Source organism: Neofelis nebulosa, chromosome 12 (assembly GCF_028018385.1).
Source record: "Neofelis nebulosa isolate mNeoNeb1 chromosome 12, mNeoNeb1.pri, whole genome shotgun sequence".
Lineage (NCBI taxonomy): Eukaryota > Metazoa > Chordata > Mammalia > Carnivora > Felidae > Neofelis > Neofelis nebulosa.
This window is the reverse complement of record NC_080793.1, coordinates 68,674,872-68,692,985: the sequence shown is the minus strand read 5'-3', so window position 1 is coordinate 68,692,985 and position 18,114 is coordinate 68,674,872. Positions and strand designations below refer to the sequence as shown.

At 38.9% G+C, this 18,114-nt stretch overlaps 1 protein-coding gene across 3 annotated transcripts in view; it reads left to right on the top strand.

Annotated features, from left to right (window-relative positions):
• The window catches only part of NAA35 (N-alpha-acetyltransferase 35, NatC auxiliary subunit), a 96,174-nt gene that overhangs the window by 27,021 nt on the left and 51,039 nt on the right, over positions 1-18,114 (top strand). For all 3 annotated transcript variants that reach the window (XM_058695553.1, XM_058695554.1, XM_058695555.1), the window contains exons 7-11: positions 10,275-10,341; positions 10,421-10,464; positions 11,701-11,751; positions 12,628-12,711; positions 13,672-13,786. In XM_058695553.1, the coding sequence (XP_058551536.1) occupies positions 10,275-10,341; positions 10,421-10,464; positions 11,701-11,751; positions 12,628-12,711; positions 13,672-13,786 (361 nt within the window). The remainder of the gene's footprint in view (positions 1-10,274; positions 10,342-10,420; positions 10,465-11,700; positions 11,752-12,627; positions 12,712-13,671; positions 13,787-18,114) is intronic.

The window sequence follows — 18,114 nt, the reverse complement described above, 5'->3', positions numbered from 1 at the left end:
CCATCCAGATGAACCTTCTCTCCTGTCTAAGGTTGATCCCTTCTGCTTATGTATTAGATCCCATACCCTGTCTTATATTCAAAAATATTGCTCTAGTAATTCTCTCTGTCCCTTGCATAATGAATTTGCCCCTGTACCGGATCATTCCTGTCAGCATGCAAACATGCCTTATCTTCCTCAGTCTTAAAAAAATGCCATTTTTTGGCATACTTCAGCTTCTGCCCCATATCTCAGTTCTTTTCAGCCAGACTTCTTGAATTCACTCCAGTCAGGCTTTGAATGGTATTCCACTAAAGCTTCATTGTCATGGTCACCCAAGACCTCAGTGTTGCTAAACCCGTTGGTTAATGTTTGGTCTTAAACTTGATTGGTCATCAGATTTTTGACATGGAGTCCATCCTTGAAACAAATTATTTTCTTGGCTCTTTTTCCCTGGTTTCCTGCCTCACTGATTGTTCTTGTTTGTCATCTCACTCTTTTTTAAAAAAATTAAAAAAAATTTTTTTTTAACATTTATTCATTTTTGAAAGACAGAGACAGAGTGCAAATGGGGGAGGGCTAGAAAGAGAGGGAGACAGAATCCGAAGCAGGCTCCAAGCTCGGAGCTGTCAGCACAGAGCCTGACACAGGGCTCGAACTCATGGACTGCTAGATCATGACCTGAGCCGAAGTCAGCCGCCCAACCAACTGAGCCACCCAGGAGCCCCTAAATTTTTTTTAATGTTTATTTTTGAGAGGTCGACAGCACAAATGAGGGAGAGGCAGAGAGAGAGGGAGACACAGAATCCAAAGCAGGCTACAGGCTCCAAGCTGTCAGCACAGAGCCTGACATGGGGCTTGAACCCACGAACCATGAGATCATGACCTGAGCCAAAGTCAGACGTTTAACCAACTGAGCCACTCAGGTGCCCCGGTTTGTCATCTCATTCTTTAGGCCAGCACTGTCCAATAGATAACAGAATACAAGCCATTTATATCATTTAAAATGTTCTAGTAGCTTATCGGTGGAATTAATTTTGGAACGTTTTATTAGTCCAATATATCTAAAATAATATTCCAGTATATAATTATTTAAAAAACATTAATGAAACATAAAATTGCATTTTTTGGTACCAAGTATTCCAAGTGTGGTATGTATGTTACACTCACAGCACATCTCAGTTTGAACCATCCACATTTGAAGCACTCACTACTTGACTGGTTGTGTGATGGCCATATTGGACAGCACAGTCTAAATATTGGTGTGGCTCAGGCTCCATCTTTACACCTCTGTCTGTACTCACTTCCCTGATGACCTCGTGCAGTTTCATAGTCTTAAATTCTGTCTCTACTAATGAAGCCTAAGTTTGTATCCTCAGCCTAGACTTCAGACTTCCCTAAATCTCAGACTTCTATGTGCTTACTGCCTGTTCTGCATTCTCCATTTAGATGTCTGTCTCAGAGATCACGTTTCCAAAATGGAGTCGCTGATTTCCCCCTTGCCTCCTAACTTCTTCTTTCTGTAGTCTTCTCAATCTCAGCAAATGGAGCTCCGTTCTTCTCGTGTAGAACAAAAATCCTGCAGTCATCCTTGATTCTTCTCTTTCTCTCATTCCCCACAGATAAACCCTCAGGAAGTCCTGTGAACCAAAGGCTGTCAAACTACAGCCTGCAGACCAACCTACCCTGTTACCTTTGTTTTTTATGGCTCTTGAGCTAAGAACGGTTTCTGCGTTTTAAAGAGTTATATAAGTACCTACATAATATTCTCCACTTTACCACTTGGCCTGCAATGGATAAAATATATATTATCTGGCTCTGTAAGAAATAGTTTGCCTGTCTTTGATACTATCTATTTGTTAGCATGTGCCAGGTGCTGCTGGGTGTTAACGCACCTTAATGACAGGCATATATTGCTTTGCTTATGTAGGGTGAGGGTGGAGGGAGACTAAGAGCTCCTTCCTTAAACATCAGCTTCTTCTGATGCCATACCTCAGTCTACAAAGGTGTCTGATACCTCTAATTCTTTTTTTTTTTTTTAATGTTTTTTTGAGATAGAAAAATAGAGCCCCCATGCAAGCAGGGAGGGGCAGAGGGAGACAGAGGATCCCAAGCAAGCTCTGCACTGACAACAGCAATCCTAATGTAGGATTTGAACTCAAACTGTGAGGTCATGGGCTGAGCCAAAGTCACTCAACCAACTGAGCCATCCAGGAACTCTGAATTCTTGAAAGTTTTCTTTGTCTTTACTTCCGAGTGGCATTGGTTTAGCTTTTTTCACTCACATAAGTCAGTTACTTTTTGTCCATTACTTTGCATCTTCCAAAAATTGTCTTATGCATTTTGTCTCTTGTCCTCCATTCTCTTTGTCCTTTGGGATTCAAACTTGTAATTCCTATAGTGTCATTGTTAGTATGATTTTAAGAGGTATAGTAGAAGTCAGCATTTAACCAGAAGTTCACCCTTTCTGCTGCCTACATGATAAAAGTCAAAAACCTCTTAGAGTAACGCTGTCCATGAGCCAGGCCTAACTTTATTACTCATCTTTTTTGTTGTTTTATTGAGTTATATTTGACATACAGTGTTGTGGACGTTTAAGGTGTAGTGCACATTGATATGATGCATTTATATTGCTGTATAATTGCCATAGCTCACACCTGTTGCATCACATAATGATCATTTCTGTTAGTGCTGGGAACGGTTAAAATCTAGTCTCTTAGCACATTTAGTGTTTATAATAGAGTTTTGTTGTTTATAATCTGTGCTTGTGTTAGGTCCAGGACTTACCGCCTAGTTGTAAATATGTACCCTGAACACCTCTCCCATTTCCTCACCCTCCAGTTCCTGGCAACCGCCATTTTATTCTTTTACTCACCATTTTACTAGCTTTTATAATTTTGGTTTTCTTAGATTCCACCGTAAGAGGTAACATATAGTGTTTGTTTTTCTGTCTCTGACTTACTCATGTGGTATGGTATTCTCCAGGTCTATGTTGTTGCAAATGGCAGGATTTCCTTTTTTCTATGGCTGAGTAGAATTCCATTTTCTATACATACATACATACATACCACATCTTTATCCATTCATGCATTGGTGGACACTTAGGTTGTTTTTGTGTCTTGGCTGTTGTGAATAGTACTGCAGTAACATGGGAGCCATGTAGGTCTCTTCGTTATCTGCTTTCATTTCTTTTTGATCTATACCTAGAATTGGGATTGTTGGATCATAGGGTAGGTCTTTTTTTTTTTTTTTTTTAGGGTAGTTCTATTTTAATTTTTTGAGGAACCTCCATACTGTTCTCCATAGTGGCTGAACTAGTTTACAATCCCACCAACAGTGCACAAGGATTCTCTTTCTCCACATCCTCACCGACACTTGTCATCTCTTGCCTTCTTGATGATCATTCTTACATTGTCATTTCATTGTGGTATTCATTACTCCTCTTCCTTCTCCCTGTGGCATATTGTTGTTCAGCTGCTCCTGAGTACGCTATTCTCTCATTATCCCATGCCTGTGCACAGTATGCTCCTTCTGGCTCTTACGTCTTTTCTCCTTACCTATTTAGGGAAAAGTCCTATTTATCTTTAGGCTTGGATCCCACTCTCCTGACTTGCCCATACAGATTTCAGTTTTCTTCTCTGCTCTTCTTAGCACATTCTTCTATTACAGCTGGTGTCTGCGTACTGGCTTGCATGGAACAGTCTTACTTGGCACCTTTTATCCTGTATGGTTATTAATAGCATCCCTTTTTACTCTCAATAGTGTGCCAGTTTGAATAATGAATGCATGTATGGCCCACTCCTTCTGTCATTTTCTTTGATTATGGATGTAATGTTTGAAGGTAACTCCTGCTTCATTTTGTAAACTTGAAAATCTGAGATGGTCTCAGCTTAGGATGATGGAGCTGAAAGATTACTTCTGGAATTCCTGTTATTTGGCATGCTAGAAGTGTGTATCACTTAAGTCACTGTAGTTGGATTTTTGTCTTATTTGCAGCCAAACATATTTCTAATACAAAAAGAAACTATAAAAGTTGGTTTGGGGCGCCTGGGTGGCTCAGTTGGTTAAGCATCTGACTTTGGCTCAGGTTATGATCTCACGGTTTGTGGGTTCGAGCCCCATGTTGGGCTCTGTGCTGACAGCTTGGAGCCTGGAGCCTGCTTCTGATTCTATGTCCCCCTCTCTGTCTGTTCCTCCCCTGCTCAAGCTCTGTCTCTCTCTCTCTCTCTCTCTCTCTCTCTCTCTCTTTCTCTCAAAAATAAATATTAAAAACAATTTTTTTTTAAAGTTCTGGTTTGCCTGGTAAAGAGTAAATGCTATTACCCATTTGGTGTATATTTCTTCACATACTTCCTAATAATATGTATACATGTGTATTTTATTTAACATGATGAAATTATATAAACTGCAACTTTTTCCCACAGACAATAGAAAATAGATTTCTATACCTACCAACACATGTAGGTGGAGAGCTACCTCATTGTTTTTTATTAGCTGCATAACATCATGTTAAGAGTACAGGTTTTGAATAATTATCTGTGGCATGAATCATTAAAGGATGCTAAAACTAGTGAACAAAAGTATAATGAGCACAGGATTTGTACCTAGCCTCCAAGTATCTTCTGGCAAGATATATATTAATTACAAAGGGAAGTGAGTAGTTTACAGTGAAGAAACGTGGCAGATAACCATCTTAGCTAAGTGGCCAGACTTAATATCACCAACAATAGGACAGGTCAACATGTACCTCCAGATACAATGCTCCATGAAGAACACAGCATAACTTCTGTGGTATTCCTATCCAATATGACATAAATTGGATTTAATCTTGGGGAAACATAGGCAAACCCATATTGAAGGATGTGCACAGAATAACTTTGGCCTGTACTATTCCAAAATGTCAGGCAGGAAAGATAAGGATGGAGGAAATGCTCCACATTAAAGAGACATGAATTTCCTAATTTGATCATTGTAGTGTGATTATGTGAGAGAGTGATTATTTGTTTTGGAAAAATCACACAAGTATTTATTTATTTTAAGTTTATCTTGAGAGAGAGCATGGGCACGAGCAGGGGAGGGCAGAGAGAGAGGGAGAGAGAGAATCCCAAGCAGTTTCCACTGGGAGGCTCAAACACGTGAACCGTGAGATCATGACCTGAGCGAAGTCTGCCGCTTAACTAACTGAGCCACCTAGGCGGCCCCTTACTGAAGGATTTAGAGGTAAAATGGCATCACAGGGTAGGACTTAGTCTCAAATGTTTAAGAAAACAATCTAGAGAATCATAATGCAAATATGGTAAAATGTTATCATTTGAAGAATATCGGAAAGGATTATGGGACTTTGTATTCTGAAATTTTTTCAAAATAAAAGTTTAGAAAGTACAGCCTGCAGGGATTGACGCCACCTAAGTTTGTGTTCTTCCTCTGTCACCTATACACTGTGTGGTGCTTCTATGCCTCAGTGTCCTCATTTATAAAATGTAGTTTGTAATAGTCCCCACCTCAGAGTGTTGTGAGGGTTAGTAAAGTTAATACAATAAAATTTTTAGAAGAGTGCCTGGCATATAGTAAGTACATAATCATGTTGTTATTTATTAGTATTCCATTGTATATACAGTAAATTACAAGGCACTTCCTAATGGACATTTAGATTGTTTGAAGTCTTGATGTGAATCATCTGTGACCATGTTTTACCCTTCCTTGTAGCCCTAATGTGTTACTCAGTATCTGGTCTGTAGAAGGTACTCAGATTTGGTTGAATGAATCAAATCATTTCAGGAGCCTCTGAAATGATTTTTTAAAGCAATATTAAATTGTAACTGATATATTGCAATTGTTTTAGAAGCGATTGAAAACATTTTTACTTGGTTAGACTATTATATTATTAGCACAGTCAAGATTACTGGTTTAGTTGGAATCGCATTAAGTACTGGTATTGGGTGTTCTGCAGTTATGATTATAAATATTTTATCATTCTAAATTTTCTTGTGGTGCTGCATTGTTTTAAATACTGTGTTTTATAGAACCCTGAATATCCGTGATAACTTTCTGCAACTGTATCTTGGCAGTATTGTAAAGTACAGTAAAGAACATGGGACTTTGTACCTGTCAAGATGTCTTAATTGTCTCACTGGATAACAGACTCTATAATGGCTATGGTTGTGTTTCGCCATTGTATCCCTGGTTATCTAGTCCATACCAGCCACCATTGTGTCCTCAGAAAATGGTTCAGAAATGGATAAGGAAGGCAAAACTTTCCTTACTAATCTACACTTTCAAGATGTTGAATTCAAAAATACTACCCTTTGATCGCTACCACTTACTTTCTGGCTTCCCCTGCTCCTGCTATCCTTCAGTTCCACAGAGACCTCCCAGATTCCCAGATGCTGCTCCTTTCTCTCTTGTGGCCTCATTTCCATGGTCCGCTGGTGAAATCATTCGTTTTCAGACACCCTTAACTCCCTTGCCCTTCTCATCTCATCATAATGTGTCACTTACATGGCAAAACCCCAACCATCTGTCTACTTGCTGCTTGCACCCAAACAGCAGAAGGCTGCTCGAGAAAACCCACATCTGTGTGTCTATTCTCACTTTAATTTTAGGACTGCAAATCTCAGATGGGCACTCAGCACTAGAGACAGTCCTATCTTTCAACACTTCTGTGGTAAACTTGGTTTCATAGCCTCTCAGGGACTTCTCCACATCTTTTATCTCTCAAGACCTCCGTTGCCAGTGCCAGCTTACTTTGTACCTTAATGAAATATTTGATGGAATCAGACGTAGGTAGGAGTACCTCATCTTCTCACAACCACACATGCTAGCCTGTATTGGAACCCACATCATCTACCTATTATCTTGTGAAAATACAAGTATCCCTGACAATATAAGCTCAGCCTCCACTTGTGTTCTCCATTCTGTTCCCTCTTGCCTGCTGCAATCATTAACCCGTCTCTGTATTGCATTGTTAGTGTCTCTTTCCCTACTAGATTATTCTTATGGCATATAAACATGCTTTAAATATCAATCAGTTTAAAACAAAATACCACAGTTCCTTTGATCCCATGACTCCTTATATCTACACTGTCATTTCTCTGCTACCCTGTGCAAAAAACTCCTTGAGTGAGCTGTTAATGTTTACTTATTTTACTTTCTCCTTGTCTCTTCTCACCCTCTCGTACATTTTTTTCTACCACTGCACAGAAACTGGTCTTAACAAGGCCCTTAATGATCTCCATTTTGCTAACTCCATTGTTTATACTCTGCAGCTTTTGACTTCATTTGACACAGTTGACCTCTCTTTGAAATACTTCCTTCTCATCTTCCTGATACAGCTGTCTCTTGGATTTCTTTCTTCCTCATTGGTTAGCACATATCTCGTGTTTGTTCCTCTGGATGCTGGAACGCACCTGGGCTCCTGTGTCCCTTCTGCTTCAGTTGATGTCCTCTGGTTCTGCGCCATATTATACCAACTCTGTGCTGATGAAGCCCAAATTTATGTCTCTAGTCCTGATTCCTCCCCTGACTTCCAGACTCACGCAAGTGCCTTCCTGAAATCTTCACTTGGATAACTAAAGAAATTATAAACTTAATCAAAATTGTACTCCATTTCTGCCTTTAAACCTACTCCTCTGAAAGTCTGCCCCCTCTCAGTAAATTGTGCTATCATATACCAGTTGCTCAGACGAAACCCCTGAAAATGATCCTTGATTGTGAAGTTTACCTCCTACTCCACATTCGCGTCTTTGGCACATTGTGTAGGCTTTACCTTTTCAATATATCCTGATTTCAACAACCTCTCCACCTCCAGTTATAATCTCAATCCAAATTGTCGTCAGCTCCTGCTTGTACTGTTGGGTAGTGTCCAGTAACTGGTCTGTCTCCCTGGTTTCACTTTGATTTTTGCGCTTGTTAAATCTACAAGGTTTCAGGAATGATCTTTCAATGGTAGCATCTGCTTATGTAACTCGGTCTGCTTCAGTCCTCCAGTGACTTAGATGAAGTTCTGTTACCAAGGCTAGTATTTATTTACATAGACCTGCGGTATTCTATCATGTGAATGCTTTTCCTTAGATGCAGTGATTCCTCTTGGAAAACGTTGCATCGATGGGGCTTACTGGTGTGTTTTGTTTCATCTTCACGGTGTTGGCCTACTTAATTTTTTAAAAATGAGTAACATTCAAAAGTTGGAGGATTTTATGTTAAATTAAGTTTTTGTTCTGAAAAACACTAGTTGTGCCTTCATTACTCAGTAAGATAAGTAGTGGCTGGCTTCCTTCAGATGAAGCATGTCTTCTCCAGTTTGCCACGGTGTCCACCAGTCCCACAAGTATCCCGAGCCGACTTGATCTACTTAGGAAGATGACCAGGAAAACAGCCCCTGTCCTACAGTAGGTCATCATTCAGTTGACAAATATATTTTGAACAGTACTTTGTGCCAAGTACAGTTCTAAGCCCTGGAGATAAAGCAGTGAATACAACAAAGCCTTGATGTCATTGATCATGCATTCCTTGAGACAGACAGTGTGTCACTAAACAAATACATCTCGTCAGGTGTTGGTAAGTTCTATGTAGAAGAGTAAAGCAGGCACAGGGCATGTAGAATGGCGGGGGATGCTGTTTCAAAGAGAATGCACAGTGCAAAGCTCTGTTTTGAGGTTTGACATGGGAACAGAGGCTAGAATACAGTGAGTGAAGGGGCTTTGGAGATCTTAGGAAGAAACTCCTTGTAGGGAGGGGTCAGCATGTACAGAGGTCTTGAGAAGAGAACGTGTTTGATGTGTCTGAAGGATAATAAGGCCTGTGTGGCTGCAGTGCAGGGATCGTGGAGAAGAATGGTAGGTAGAAGGAAATGAGGTTGGAGAGGGAAGCTGGGCCACATGGTGATTGATGGAGGGCCTCAGTCTATGTAGGATTTTTGATTTTCCTGTGAGGAGGGAAACAGTTGAAAGGTTTTCAGTAGGAGGTGATGTGAAATGACTTATTTTAAAACAACCCTTTCGGCTTCTGGTGGTGAATAAATTGTAGCAGGGATAAGCATGGAAGGGGGGGGGCCCTGTGTGGAGGCAGTTGTGGAAGTGAGAGGCGGTGGTGCCTTCACTAGAGACAGCTGTGAAAGCCGGGAGCTGCGCTTAGATGAGAAATTGGAAGTTTGAGTCTGTCATCTGTTCTGATGATCTGATACAGAACGTGGGAAAATGAGAGGAATCGAAGTGAAGGTTTTCAGCCAGAGTAACTATGGGTGGATAGAGGTGCCATTTAGCAATGTGGTAAACACTGGGAGAGATCCTTTTTAGACGTGTAAAGCACGAGAACCCTATTTGGTGGCCAAGTAGGGGTAGAGCATAAACTTTACCTAGAGGATAAGCTCACAGCTTTGTAACACAACCTGAGATTTTTAAAAGTCCCAATCCTGTGAGTCCTGTAATAACACTAACAGTTCTTTGAACCCAGGGACATTGATGTTTGTTTGTTTGTTTTTCTGTTTGTAACCTATAGTACAATATATAGTGATATAGATTACATATAGATTACACTGATACTTTTAAGAATCCAAAAATTCTGTTACAGTTCTGGCCCCTGCTGTAAACGCCTGTTATTCCATTGTATTAGGCTTCTATATATGTGTTAAGAATTCTAACATGACAGAAACATTCCTTTAATAGAGCTTGTGACTTAATAGAATCAGCCAAATGATATTAAATTTCTAGTCTTCAAAGTGAGTCTAGCAAACTACTTAATTTGTTAATGTCTTAGCAGTGTTTTAAATGACTTTGCAGGTAGGAATCCATGTATGAATAACTTTTTCTTTATAGTGGGGCTGAGTGGAAATGTGCTTTTGCTATCACTTTGAGTAATTTTATTTGAGAAGGCTTAACCTTTGTAGCCGAACAGTGTATAAACAAGCATTTGATAATTTTTGAATTAAAAGTCTTGTTTAAATCTTTCAATCTTATCAAGCAGTAATTTCTGTGTATTTACTGTTCAATTGTGAATGTGAGAATACTCCGTAAGTGTGAATTACTATTTTCTGATATTGTCATAAGCATTAACCTTATTTTGCAAATGAACATACTAAATGCAAGTGTATTTAAATTGCCTAAAGACAAACAATTAGATGGAGACAGCATTAGAATATGATGTTTTAAGGATACATTATAGGGAAAACGTGGATGTATATAGATAAGCTGATGACATTTCATTACTGTGTTCATATTAGCAAATTGTGATTTTGTAAGAGAAATCTAATAAAAGGTTTTGCTAGTACTCAAAGGCCTAATTATTGCTTTCCTGTACAGGAAGATTTTCAATCAATGACTTATGGATTTAAAATGGCTAACAGTGTGACAGACCTTCGAGTGACAGGTAAAACAGTTTATACGATGATTCACAAGTTTTGTGTTTGGATTTGTTTCCCGTTTAAACTCATGGTCTCTCTTTCTAGGCATGCTAAAAGATGTGGAGGATGACATGCAAAGAAGAGTAAAGGTATTTTCCATCTCTCGTTGCTTTGCTATAGGATCTTTGAACTCTTCTAAGTGTGAGGTTACCTTTAGCCGATTACAGCTAGTGAAGGGAGGACCACCCTCTTCCTTGATATATGCTGTGTCTTTTTGGCAATGAATTTGAAGACAACTTCACAGGAGGAGTTTCTGGTGAATTAATGTTCCTTTCAAGTATTGAAAATGTAACCTTTAAGATGTTTCACTTTTTTGCCAGTGTTTTAGAATTATACTCTGCTGTTTTAAGAATATTAAATTAAATATTAAATATTAATATTCTAGAGTGTTAAGTTCCTCAGAGGTAAGGACTATCGTCTTCAACTTTGTATCTTCAATAGCTCATACAATGTGTGTAACACAGTAGAAGACCTCAGTAAATGGTGGCTCCCCAAATCTGGTGAAAGCCTTCTGTGAATAATATCCTTGAGCCAGATGATGTGACGATTTGGTTTGCACAGAGATTTAAAAAAGGAAAAAAGTTCTATTTCTGCTTTTTTTCTACACTCGTATAACACAGTATGGTTGTCACAGTGATTATATATTATTGCCTTAGTTGATATTTATAATTGTGCAGTGAATTAGGCAATAAGTTGCATACAATGCCCTAGTTTTAGATGAGGAAAACACAGCTTAAAGGAGTTAAGTAAGCTGTCTGAGATTAATATAGGGCATGCCACTAGGAAGTGGCAAGTGCGGGGCTAGAACCCTGATCTTCTGCCAGATCTTCCCATAGTACTGCCCTGCAGTTGTCAAAATAGTCGTGTGTCAGTCACGTATAAACGAGAGGTTTTGCATTTTAGTGTAGAATAATCAGTATTTACAGTGTGACTTTATTTTTATGATGTGATTTTTATAAAGGTTACTATTTTTTTCTAACAGGGTTAGTTTTGAGAGTGTCAAGACTTTCAATTAAAACATCGTTTTAAAAAGAAAGAAGTACCGTGTGCCACATGCTTTTACTTATTTCATTGTTTTGCTTTTGCTGTTTTTAATACCTTACTCTTCCACATGATCTTTATAATTGGTATCAAAATGAACTTTCTGTATATAGTATTAATAGGAAAATAAATAGTAGATACGTTTTTTTTCTTCCAAATATTTTTTTTTAAATCAGATTCTTGCATATACTCAATAAATTAATTTAGTGCTTTATTTTGGTATTTATAAACTACTATTTCTACAAGTTTGTGTTTATTTTAATTCACCTTTTTTAAAATTTTAGAGTACTCGAAGTCGACAAGGAGAAGAAAGAGATCCAGAAGTTGAACTAGAAGTAATTGAACTTATTTTCTGGTAGATAATATCAGAGAAGTCTACCTCTTAATGTTGTAGTTTTATGAACTGCGTTATAATTTATGGAAGCCCTTTTTAAGGTATTTCTTTAAAAGTTGGACATTGCAAGGGATTTTATTTCCCTTGTATTTATTTTGATAGAATGATAGTACAGCTCTTTCAAATACATGATTTCAAAGCTCTTCAGTATTCCTGTGAGGTAGGAAGAAAAATGATTTTTTACAGATGATACACCAAAACTTGGCAAAACTCAAGAACTTGGACAGTATGAAAAGTTGCTGAACCTTTGTCAAGATCCTTAATTTTCTGACTCTGCTTACAGCATCTTTTAATTATTCCTGTTAAAAATGCTAATTCAGGGGCACCTGGTTGGCTCAGTCGGTTAAACATCTGACTTCAGCTCAGTTCATGATCTCACGGCTTGTGAGTTTGAGCCCCATGTCGGGCTCTGTGCTGCCAGCTAGGAGCCTGGAGCCTGCTTTGGATTCTGTGTTTCCCTTTCTCTCTCTGTCCCTCTCCTGCTCATGCTCGCTCGCTCTCTCTCTCTCTTTCTCAAGAATAAATATTAAAAAAATTTTTTAAATGCTAATTCAGTTTTTGAGATATTAATGTAACTTTTGACTTAAGGAAAAATCCATCCCATTGATAAAAAAGTTTTACTTTATATCTCTATTTCAGTAGAATAGGTTTTATGTTTTCTGCAGCTTATTTTCAGGCATTTAAAAGACTGTAAGTGAAAGTGTTTGTAATATAGTAAGTCATTAACATTGAGATTTAGGACTTAAAATACTATATTTGAAAATGAAATTCATTTGCCAGACTTTGCATCTTTTAACTTCTAGTCCTTATTTTTTAGCACCAACAATGTTTAGCAGTATTCAGCAGAGTGAAATTCACTCGAGTGTTACTGACAGTGCTCATAGCCTTTACTAAGAAAGAGGTAAGGGCATTTACTATATTTTAGTGGGTTATTTTTTTTTTCCCTTTGGGGGGATAGAGTGCGTTATTGAAGTAATTCTGAGGCTTTTCCATCAAAGCACCCCCAACCACACATATACAGAATTGAGCATTTGGTATATTTTTATCTGGTGATTTTATATATATTTGTGTGTGTGTATATTATCACATATATATATAATATTACATATATATGTAATATTAGAGTAGCCCTGATAATTTTTTCAAAAAGTCATATGAATTTACATTCTGCTTCATAACATATCCGTGTCTGTTGTTGGTATATAAATATATTTTATATTACTTGTTAATGGATATAATAACAGAAGCTGAAATTGCTTGTGGGTAGTCTTGTTTTGTGAATTGAAAAGGAGAAAGCAAAAATGGGAATTTTAGGTAGACATGTTTCATTCAGTTAAATAATTAACTGTTGGATTTGTGTAGAACCAGAAGTAAGCCCTAGATGGTGAATACTTTTTCTTTGTGTGTATTTGCATTAATTGAAGTCAATTACAAACTAATATGTAGATAGTTAGGAAGTGGTGAGTAGAGAGCCAACCTTTACCATTGATCTAAGTCTGTTGTTTTCCTGTTTTCTTTTTTTTTTAATTTCAACTTAATGAATAGCATAGTAGAAATGTTGAAATTTTCCAGTTGCCTGAAACTCGATTTTTTTTCCTTTCTTTTTTTTAAATATAAGATGAACAGAATAAGCCAGCATTGTTTCCTGTTAGTTTTTAATGGCTCCTACAAGATATAAGAAGGGGTAAAAAACTAATTTCTATCCTAACAGGATCTGAGTATCCTGTATTAAGTGAATAGTTTCTGAAAACCAATGTCATTACAACATTTAATTTCATTATTGTTTATAGGATTTTCCTATTTAATGTATATCTTTCAGTGAAAGAATATGTAAGAATGTTTTTGGTGATTTATTTGCTAGACCAGTGCTGTTGCAGAAGCTCAAAAATTGATGGTTCAAGCAGCAGATCTTCTTTCTGCCATTCATAATTCATTGCATCATGGCATCCAGGCTCAGAATGATACTACAAAAGGAGGTAATTGTCTGTTTTACTCTTTTTCTTTCTTACCCATCCAGATTATACAGTTTGGTTTGTTCTAAAATTTCGTGTAAGTCAGCCTGTTGGGACCATGGGATGTTTTACTCTGTAGACTTACATAAAATGTACTGTAGAACTTAGCCATCTCCTGTATCTTACTGTTTGGGCTCTGAATATTTACCCTGTCTGGTGATCATTCTATGATGTCAGCATTATATTCTTTTTTTAATCACCTCTCCCCTTTACTCCTTTGAGAGATCATCACCTCAATTACATAGTATTCCCTGAATACTTGGCCTAGATATGCCCTCTGCGGCCTCATTGCACTCATACATGCCTGTGTTACAACATGTTTTTAGTATATCACATTGTAGTTGTTTGCCTGTTTGTCTTTCCATGACAGTATCTTAGGCCAGGAGCTGTCTTATTTGTGTATCTCTGAAGTGCTTGGCACATTGTTGACAGTAGGTTATATTTATGAAATATGTCTTAAAATGAAAGGAATAATGTACCTTTTTGTTATAAAAGTTGCAGCTGAATTAACATTTTAGATAATTTGTAGCAGTAGTGATTTTTCAAACTCATTATAACGAGATGATATTTATATTCTCTTTTTTTTTTTTTTTTTTAATTTTTTAACGTTTTTTTATTTTTGAGACAGAGACACAGCATGAACAGGGGAGGGTCAGAGAGAGAGGGAGATACAGAATCTGAAACAGGCTCCAGGCTCTGAGCTGTCAGCACAGAGCCCGACACAGGGCTCGAACTCATGGACCACAAGATCATGACTTGAGCCAAAGTTGGACACTTAACCAACTGAGCCACCCAGGCGCCCCTTATATTCTCTTAAATTTTGTACTTTCGGTAGATGAATTATATGGTATGTTAATTGTATCTCCATAGACTTGTGATTAAACAAAAATGGAGCCAGGGGCGCCTGGGTGACTCAAGTGGTTAAACATCTGACTCCATCTCAGCTCAGGTCTTGATCTCAGGGTGATGAGTTCAAGCCCTGTGTTGGGCTGCACACTGGGTATGAAGCCTGCTTTAAAAAAAAAGAAAGAAAGAAGGGAAAAAAATGGAGTAGTGTTTTCAGAATTTGGGTGAGAGGATGTATTCTAATCTCGAATCCTAGTTTCAAGGTATCATTTAATTGTGAAGGAAGATAATTGTAAGTAAAATCTCCAAATTAATCTCCCCAAAGCTTTTTAAGTTACCACTGGGTATGTGCTCCAAAAAAAGGACTAAGGGGATTCTGGGGAAGATGGCAGAGTGGGAGGATCCTTAGATCCCCTCATTTCACAGATATACCTTATAACACCCACATCAGTGTTAATTACCCAGAAAACCACTGGAAGCCTGTCAGAACAACTCTCCATAGCCAGATAGAAGAGGCCACATGGAAGAGGGTAGGAAGGATGGAGACGTGGTCAGGAGTTACATGGATCATCAGGGCTGTCTGTGGGAATGAGTAACACTGAGGATGCGGAGCGGGGAGAGCGGCAGACCCCACATCAGGCAAAGGGGACCTACGCTGGGAAGATAAATCCCCATAACATTTGGCTTTGAAAACCAGAGGGGTTTAACTTCTTGTGTTCATACAATCAGTGGGGCTTAACACCTGGAACTTTAAAAATCAACAAGCTCAGCTCTGAGCCAGAAGGCAACAGGAAATTGAGACACTGCCCTTCAGGAGACAGCACAACAGCCCTGCTGAGATATTGCATAGAAGCAGCAGTTTGAAAAACATCTGAGGTATACAGGAACAAGATTTATTTGCTGGTCTCTGAAGTATGCTGCAGGAGAACAGATCTTTAGGAGACTTCTCGAAGAACAAAAGAGCTGGCGGGTGCCATTTCCCTTTCCGTCTGCCCAGCTTAGATAAACGGTCACGGGAACCAGTGCAGGATGCACACTCTCCACCTAGCTTGCTAACAGCACATCCCACCTCTGTGGTCTTCTGCCACCCACAGCAGGAGTTTTCCAAAGCCACTCTATTACCCTATCACAACAGACCAGCACAAACCTTGCTAACACTGTATGCCCCTCCTTGCATTCACCAGCAGACCCGCCCCCTCTAACACTTCCTCAGCAGGAGTCCATCCAGAGTGGTGCCTCAAGCATGACAGCGCGCAAGCATCCCCAACAGGGATCGGCACCTCTCAAAGTGACTCCTACCCTGGGAGAGGGAAGGATAACCACACACATACACACATTGGTCTGACTGTAGGCCCTGCCCACCAACAAAAGCTACTCAGGGGAAAACACAGGGAAAGTGGCCTGCAGTACTCTGTGACCACGGCTCTGGCAAACACCTGGTCTGACCCACCTCAAACCCAAGGCAGTGGCAGACTGGTTCATGAACAACACAGGCACCAAACCCTGCTCACAACAGGCAAAGAGAGTCATTGCAGATGACTGCACTGAAAGCAAACACACCTCAGTAACAACAGTAGGGTGCACACAACACATATAGACACTCTGAAGCACCAGGTTCTGGTGTACAGAGGACATTGTACTATGGTACCACAGGACCTCTTCTTCATAAGACCGCTAGTGTCAAGAGCAGGAGACGTAGCTGAATTTCCTAAACATAGAAGCAGCCACACAGAGAGTTAGAAAAAATGAGGATAGAGGAACAGGTCCCAAATGGAAGAACACAGAAAGAGACCTAAGTGAAACTGAGGTAATAGGCCTTTTATGCCATTCAGAATAATGGTTATAAAGATACTTACCAGACTTGAGAAGAGAGTGGAAATCTCAGCGAGATCCTCAACGTGGAGATAGAAAACAGAAGAGAACCCATCAGACGTGAAGCACTCAATAACCGAAATTAAAAATACACTAGGGCGGGTGCCCAGGTGGCTCAGTTGGTTAAGCTTCCAACTCCTCAGGTCATGATCTCAGGTTCACAAGTTTGAGCCCCATGTTGGGCTCCCTGCTGCCCATGCAGAGCCCTCTTTGGATCCTCTGTCCTCCTCTCTCTCTCTCTCTCTGCCCCTCCCCCACTTGTGTGCTCACTCTCTGTCAAAAATAAAAATTTGAAAAATTAAAAAAAAAATAGAGGGCATAGATGGTAGACTAGAATAAGCAGAAGAACAGATAAGTGACCTGGAGAATAATGGAAAGCAGTCAAGCCAAACAGGACCAAAAAAAAAAAAGAATATTTTAAAAAATGAGAAGTAGATTAAGTAGATTAATATTGTCAAGTGTAACATTCACATTTTAGGGATCTCAGAAGGAGAAAAGAGGGCAGAAAATTTACTTGGAGGAATAATAGTGGAAAACTTCTTGAATCTAGGGAAGAAAACAAATCCAGATCCGGGAAGTACAGAGAGTCCCCAACAAAATCAACCCAAGGAGGTCAATACTAAGATACACAGTAATTAAAATGGCAAAAACTAGGGATAAAGAGGATTTTAAAAGCAGCCAGACGAAAAAACAGTTCTATACAAGAGAAACCTGATAAGGCTATCAGCTGATTTTTCAGCAGAAACTTTGCAGCCCAGAGGGAGTAGCATAATATATTCAAAGTGACAACAGAAAAAACCCTGCAACCAAGTCTATCTAGCGAGGCTGTCATTCAGAATAGGAGAGCTAAGAGTTTCCCAGACGAAAGTTGAAGGAATTCTTCACCGCTAAGCCAGCTCTGTAAGAAATGTTTTTTGTTGTTGTTTTTTTTTTTTTTTTTAATAAGAAATGTTAAAGGGTACTCTGAGTGGAAAGGAAAGACCATAAACAGGATTAAGACAAGTAGGAAGCACAAAAGTTGTAAAGTAAGTACAGTTAGACATCAGTCAAGGGATTCACAAAAGGATGGAAAGTATGACACTGTACACCTAAAACATGGGGGAGAGAAGAGTAAAAATTTAGTGCTTTTAGAATGGGTTCAAACTTGGGGCACCTGGGTGACTCAGTCACTTGGGCGTCTGACTCTTGGTTTTAGCTCAGGTCATGATCTCACAGTTCGTGAGTTTGAGCCCCACATCTGGCTCTGTACTGACAATGTGGGGCCTGCTTTGGATCTTCTCTCTCTCTCTGCCCCTCCCCAGCTCACGTGCGTGCGCTCTCTCTCTCTCTCTCTCTCTCTCAAAATAAATAAACTGAATATATATATATATATATATTAGAATGGGTTCACACTCAACTGACCATCAAATTAATATAGATTGCTGTATAGGTAACTTGTTATAAAAACATAATAGTAACCACAAATTAAAAACTGGTAATAGATATACATAAAATAAAGAGAAAGAAATCCAAGTATATCATGCTATTTCAAGAAATAATAGAGGAAGGAAAGCTTCACTTAAGAAAGCCAACAG